The sequence below is a fragment of the Cynara cardunculus genome (genome assembly GCF_001531365.2).
Source record: "Cynara cardunculus var. scolymus isolate 2C chromosome LG 1, CcrdV1, whole genome shotgun sequence".
Classification (NCBI taxonomy): Eukaryota; Viridiplantae; Streptophyta; class Magnoliopsida; order Asterales; family Asteraceae; genus Cynara; species Cynara cardunculus.
In genome coordinates this window covers 48,361,076-48,368,672 of record NC_037528.1, presented here as the reverse complement: position 1 = coordinate 48,368,672, position 7,597 = coordinate 48,361,076, and the positions used below count along the sequence as shown (strand labels likewise).

Below are 7,597 nucleotides of genomic sequence, written 5' to 3'. Positions count from 1 at the left end.
ATATGTGCTTGGGTATCACATTGATGTTGTTTGTGTGGTCGATCGAAGATGTAACACAGTGATATCACTATGCATCTTATATATGATTAGGTATCATAATGTATCTTTTGTTTAACAGATTCAATATTTTTAGGTATCACAGTGGTATCATAGTGGTATCACCGGAGGACGGTGGCCGGAGAGAGAAGAGACGAGAGAAGAGAGTTTTAAAAAACCAAAAATATTATTGTATTAAGATTTTAATTTAAAATTACCAAATTTATAAATTTCCTAATTTATCTATTGATTTGTGGTTAATATTGGTTCTCACAGTTACCACAAACAACTCAGTTCTCCCTTGAATAGACCCTTATATATATATATATATATATCATAGACCGTCATTTGTATAGGGCTTAATGAATTAAGCTAGATGGGATGAGGTAAATACCAGACTCTGACATCAACAGCTCGGGTAAGACTAGACCATCGGTCCTTTTGCGAATCATATTCTTTGAGTCGAACCAAATAAGACTTGTCTTTTTCCCCCTTTTTGGAATAGATAAAGAAATCGTCCGTTATTTAATGTCTTCCTTGTTTTTTAAAGTCATTAATTTCACCCCCCCCCCCTTCAAACGGATCAACCTCGATGAATAACAAACTTTTGCATATCAGACCGGTTCTGAATCGAAGCAAACTGTCGGTCAGGCTCTGTCTTTACCTTCTCAACACTACAACAAAATTGGGTTTATATGACATTCCTAATTTTTAAGCATCCTAATAGACATTTTTATAGGACCAAAAAAATAAAGTGTGACGTTGTAATAAGGTTATATGACGCATTTCGACGTCGTAATAAGTTTATTTAGGACACTTTTAATGTAAAGCGTTCCATTAGCAACTTTATAGGACACTATTGAAAAACTGTCCTATAAAAAAATGAGTTTATAGGACATTTTTTCAAAAGTATCCTATAAAGTTGCTAATGCGACACTTTGTATTAAAAATGTCCTAAAAAACTTGTTAAGACGTCAAAAAACGTCATATAAACTTATTACAACACATTTAGATAGGATGTTTTATATTTTGGCCCTATAAATTAAGTCCTATAAAGCGGTCTATTGGGACGCTTAGAGATTAGGTGTGTCCTATAAACTCAATTTTGTTGTAGTGCAAACAAGCTTTTTTCGAGCCCATGTTGACTAGACTTAGACCAGATCGAATTCTCCATTACAAACCCACAAACTCACATGACTAAATCTATGTATGCATGGGAGTAGGTAGAACATAACAATTGGTTGAATTTATTATACCTTCATTGACACATATCAACTCATATATAAATTCAAAACCTGAATCCCAAAACTGTAACGGAAAAGCTTCAATTACTTACCAAATCCAACTGGTCATTTTACAACTCATATAATGTGCAAGCCATATGAACTAATGAACTTGCATCGTTATTAAAGAAGATCTTGGAGTTCAAAGTCCTCGTTATTGGAGTAAAGTTGTTGCCAAAAGCTTTCAACTTCTTCAACCGTTCCAGGTGAAGTTATATTATAACTGGTTTCAAACTCGATTACTGGTTCAAATACAGAACCTGTTTCTAGCGTGCATGATGAAGTGGTATGGCCAGTTGAGAAACTCGAGAAGAAGTGATCAACAAGCTCTGTTGGACTTTCAGTATCTTGACTTGTTATTTTGTTAGGTTTTGTTACTGGCACTGGATCTTGAGTAATTCGTTTCTTGAGATGGGCGTGCCAATGGTTTTTGACTTCGTTATCTGATCTTCCAGGTACCTTTTTTGCTATGGCAGACCACCTGCAAGAAAGCCGCACAATGAAATACTGATTTTGTGAAATGTATTCCTTTTATCCTCTATTACTAGTTCTAAATAAAACAAGAAATACTAAAATCAGTAAAAGTACTAAAATCATATAAAAAGAAATACACCATAATTCAAAAGAATTTTACTGGTAAATTCAATTGAACGTATTACTTGTTTCCAAGAATTGAGTGGTAATGAAGTATTGTTTTCTCCTCTTCGTTGGTGAAGTTCCCTCGTTTTACTTTTGGATTCAAATAATTCATCCATCTTAACCTGCAACTTTTGCCGGATCTTGAAAGACCTAAAAACAGTATTATAATAATAATAAAAATACGGAATCAGACAAATACAGCACCAACATTTTATATTTCTGACACGTATTAAAGATCATGTCAAGTGCAACGTTTAATATCAAAACACTGAAAAGAATGTAGTCAACTTACCAGCATACACAGGCATTTTACTCCAGTTCCATATACCGTATCTACTAATATACGTCACCAACTTCTGATCTTCTTCTGAACTCCATGATCCTTTAGTTAAACCAGACTGCGAATTGCATCTTGGAGTTCTCATAACTTACGTCAGCAAAAATACCCTGAAAGTTTGATCCTTTTAAATGCGATCTCTTACATCCTTTTTGAAAAAATACTGTAATAATACGAAAAACTGCTAGAATTGATTTTATAAAACAATACAAGCTTAAATCTCTTCTATGATTCTCTAAGAACTAAAGAACTAGCTTCCTTTATATATTAGCTTTAAGACTTGTGTTTCATGAATGGAAGTTTCCAAGCATTTTCTTGGAAATATTTTTCAACATTGAAAATATTTTCTTGATCCTATTGACCAAGAAGTCAACTTGTCCCATCAAAAAAATTTAAGGGGTTGTTTATTTATTTCTTAATAGTTCCATAAAAAGACAATATCTGAATCGTTAAGAGGTGAATCTTGTTTCGCAAAAAAAAAAGTCTTTCTCCTAATGATTTTAAAACCATTTGAATGATTGTGTATCATGGATCTCCTTTAACCATTAAGAGCCCTAATTTTATTGTACATAATTACCAAACAATTATATTTCATTTTGCACTATATCACGAAAGCATCTTAATCATTCTGCACCAAACCATTTAGCAATTGCCAAACAACCCCTGACACTTATAAGTATGTAAGAATAATTAAAAAAGGGCCATGCTGATAAATGTTTTTTAAGGCGCTGTTTACCCAAATGCTTACACAGTAAGTGTTTACTCATAGGAGTCAACACTATAATTTATTTTGATGAGTAAGATTTTAGTACATCAAAACGTATTGAATGCAACAATTTACCGGGTAAGTGCTTACATGGGTAAGAGTCGTAATCTTCACTTACCAGGTAAGACTCTCCATCCTTCTCATCACTCTTACTCGGTAAGATTTCTTGGCCTTGTCATGTTCATCCGATAAGAAAATTTATTCGGTAAACACTTACCAAGTAAGCGTTTAGTAAACAACCCATAAATCTAAATTTAAATTTAAAAAAATAATTTATTTTAAAATGTAATTAATTTAACAAAAGTAATCTTACATCTTTTTATTACTTTTTCTACACATGTTTTTAGATGACATTTTGTTGTTTAGATTTTTATTTGGAAGAATTTTTAAGAAACTACAGTTAATTTTCGGTTGTTTGATCAGGTTTTTTTTAATTAAACCGAAATTAAAAACTGAGCTTGCATTGTTATATATAAAACCCAATAGAAAAATCGAATATGTATACATATTTCAATACCAAAGCAATGAGACGAAATTAGATATTTCACTTTCCGAATCAGATATTTCAACCGTAAAGTTTTGGGTTGCACGAAATTCTGAATATGGGATATTCCAAGAAGGTACAATCTAATCTCTTAGGCACATAAATTAGATTAAGTTACTGTGCGTTTTTGGATATTCTGAATCCTCTAATTTGAGAGCCAAAAACGAGGGTTATTTTCCAGAAATTGGATAAGTCCAAACAGTTATGGAAGGTTATATGAAGGTTAACAACAGTTACGAACCAAATAAACATTCTTTAGGAACGCTGCCTCTTGGACACCTCAAGGGGGCGTGACCCCCTTGACCCCCGTTGTAGTTGGCTTGATTCGTTTTTCTACACGACGTGTTTTCAAAACGTTTTTTTACAACGGGAAGAAAATAAAAATGAAGGAAAGGGACCCTGTTCTCACGATTTTTAGGAGGAATAGGAAAAGAAACTGAAGTAAATGAATTGGAAGTTTCCATTTACAACTTTCCTTCCAAGAGAAGGATATATGAACCCTTGAAAAGATTAATAAAATTATAAAACTACTCATGGTGTGATTTTTTGTAGTACTAGAAGGGTACTCGTACAATGCAGCGAGATACATCTTGATTTTAGTATTTTTTTTTTTGTTTTTGTTTCAGTCAATGTTATACTACGGTTTTATGGGGGATTTTGAGAAAACGATAATATTTTTATTTTTGAATAATATATGAGATGAAGATATCATAAGAAATTGAAAAAATTATTGATTTCATACCAAACTAATTATTTAAAATTTCTCATTTTTTAATGTATTTCTTTAATTAATTTTTTTATTTTTGGTTTGATAATATAATTTTTTATAAAGATAATAATTAAGTCTTTTGTTAGAACTCAATGATTATCCTAATTATATTTTAGATTTTTTATATTTAAAATGAAATGTTTATCCTCTATTTGATTATGTTTATCTGCAGTTAGTTATACAAATTCAAATATAAAGCTTTAATAAGTTGTACTTACGCACAATTTACTTGTAATCTTGAACTTTACGTAATATGCATCAATAAACAGTATTTCATACATAAAAATGGTTTTTAAGAGTTTTTGTCAAATGTTTTATAATATAATATAGATTTGAAATGAAGTTGAATTTCATTGTTTATAAATAACTTATGAAAAAATTATAAAAATAATTAAATTACTTTTTTATTAATTGATAATTACATAATAAATGTTTTTAACATATTTTAAAATATTATTACATACAAATCCAATAAAATTCCTTGAACTACCAACAATCCCTCTGGAATATCAAAATCCTATGTTTGTGGGATTTTAATAAAATCACAGGATTTCAAATCCAGAAAATCCTACAAAACAAACATGAGATTACAATGAAATTTAATTTCAAATCCAATCCAATCATGCAAACCAGATTGAACCTCAACCTTTTGTTTTAAAAAGTATATTTATAATTTTAAATCGAAGTATAACCAATTTATCTAAAAATGTTGTAATAAGTTTACATGATGTTTTTTAGCATCTTAAGAAACTTTTTAGGAGATTTTTGAAACTAAGGGATCGTTTACCGAACACCTACCCGGTAAGCATTTACCGGCAAAATTTAACACTGTCATTTACTTACCGGTTATGATTTTAGTTCATCAAAATGACATCGTATGCAACAATTTACTTGGTAAGCGTTTACCGTGGTAAGAGTCGTCGCCCTCACTTACCGGGTAAGACTCTTGTTCTTTGTCTCGTTCTTACCAGGGAAGATTCTTGTCATTATCATATTCATCCGGTAAGGTATGACTTGGTAAACACTTACTTGGATAAGCGTTTGGTAAACGGCTCCTAAGTGTCATATTAGCCCCTTTATATAACACTTTTTGAATAAATGTGTTATAAAAAGATGGGTCTATATAACACCCTTTTAAAAGTGTCCTATAAAAAGGCTAGTATTTGGATAGCCCAGTAAGGATGTGGATAAGAACCAAAACGGAATGGTTCCGCTTACTTAAAACTAAGAGGAGATGCTGCCTACTACTGATACGAAAAAGTATGCTTAGGCATCTTTGAATGCAGTGATGTAAGATTAAAGGACTGTTACCATAACTGCTAACAAAGAGAAGGAAAAGGGATTGAGACATGTCAATAGACAAAGTAGACAACCCGAGCCTCTATGACAAGCCACTTATGGTAAAGCTTTTTTATCCCCGAAAGTCTTCAAACTAGAGTTATTGGCGCCTATGAAACTGTAACCCTAATGTTATGTGGTCAACAGAAAATCCGAGAATGAAGTGTCACACTCAGGATGGTTGACCAGGGCTGTCTCCTTAGCTGCAGAAAATGAAAGGCTTCATGACACTTTGTTTATAGTGTTCTACAAGTTTGTTTGATGCCCAAAACGTCATATAAACTTATAACAACATTTTATTATAGGACACACAAACTTACGGGGTAATTTTCTTTATCGGATGAACATGGCAATGGTCAAAAAACTTACCCGATAAGAGCAATGATAAAGATGAAGTGTCTTACTCTGTAAGTGAGGGTGACGACTCTTACCCGGGTAAATTGTTGCATACGATACCATTTCGATGTACTACAATCTTACCTGATAAAATAAATTATAATGCTGACTCGTAAAGATAAGCGCTTACTGGGTAAGTATTTAGGTAAACATCCCCTTATACACTTTTGTTGTCATATAAATCCGATTTTGTTGTAGTAACGTGTAATGAAATATTGACTTTTGACATTTAGAAAACAATAAGATATATTGATAATTCAGAAAGGAACGTTTACTAAAACAAAATCGGGTTTATAGGACGTCTACAGTATTTAAGTGTCCTAATAAAATGCCTTATAGGACTTAATTGTATATGACCAAAAAATAAAGTATCATGCCTGAAAGTGTTACAATAAGTATATAAGACGATTTTAGATGTCGTAACAAATATTTTACGACATTTATAAAATAGAACGCTTTTAACCTATACAATTAACAACCTAATCGAGCATTCACATAGGTTGATAAAAGCGTCAAACATATGTAAAATTGACCCCTAAGGGATGCTTCCAGTGTTATCTCTTTTGGTTAATCGGGGAATAAACCCGAGTTTTGTCTTATTATGTCACTGATGCATCGAGATCATCAAAAAGACATCGATCATTCCCTTGTCAGTTGCAGCAAAGTTCAACATTTTTAAGAGAAGTTGCTAAAAAGGCGGGATTTTGTCAGTATTTTTATAAACTCAACCTGAAATCTTCTTGGCTTGATACTGCATCCTCCGATTAAACGTCCTCATGCTGTTTTTTCGGACGGCAGTTCTTTGGTGTGGGCTTTACGTCGTTTGGAATTTTCGGAACCAAAACCATGTATTCTACACCAAACCTGATTTCATTTTGCTGGCTTTCTGTTCATGCTTATTAACGGTTTTAACCATTCTTGAACGGACTGGTGTCGCTACCCGAGTGGTTAGTCGGATTCTTTTAGTTTGTTGCCGTTTCGCTATCTGCCGCTCATGGTTTAGTTTTGTCTTTTGTTAGTGTTCGTGTTTGGTTTGTTCGTTCGTTTTTTGTTTGTTTCTGCTTCTGCTTTTACTGTAGCATTTGGTGTTGTAATTTTCTTTTTTAGTATTTACTACCTCAATTTATTTCTTCACGTTTAAATTATTGAAAACGGCCTTGAATCTAGTTGACGAGTAGGGTTTGAAAATTATATACAAAGGACAAACGTCACCCACGTACAGTGAAAGCATTATTGTACCTCTCAATAATAAATAAGTGGAGTAGAATTCACATCTAACAACTTTTTAAAAAAATTAATTAAAATAGTCATTTTAACAGTATGTTTCATCTCTTAGTCATTTCTCTCATAAAATAACACAAATAGCTGTAGTCCCTAATTGGTAGTCTGTAATGTACGAAGAGGTCAAAGTGTAAGAAAAAAAATGAAGTTTCTGAACGTGATCTGCAATTGTGGGAACCAAATATGTAAATTTGGAAAAATACATCTG

At 32.2% G+C, this 7,597-nt stretch overlaps 1 protein-coding gene across 1 annotated transcript; it reads right to left on the bottom strand.

The window, feature by feature from the left end:
• Positions 1-1,386: 1,386 nt before the first annotated feature.
• On the bottom strand, positions 1,387-2,520 carry LOC112515608 (transcription factor MYB30-like). Its single transcript, XM_025122512.1, has 3 exons — positions 2,251-2,520; positions 1,979-2,108; positions 1,387-1,800 (listed from the first exon to the last, which is right to left on the bottom strand). Exons 1-3 carry the CDS (start codon positions 2,381-2,383, stop codon positions 1,443-1,445), a joined length of 621 nt encoding a protein of 206 aa, XP_024978280.1. The 5' UTR covers positions 2,384-2,520; the 3' UTR covers positions 1,387-1,442.
• Positions 2,521-7,597: the final 5,077 nt, after the last annotated feature.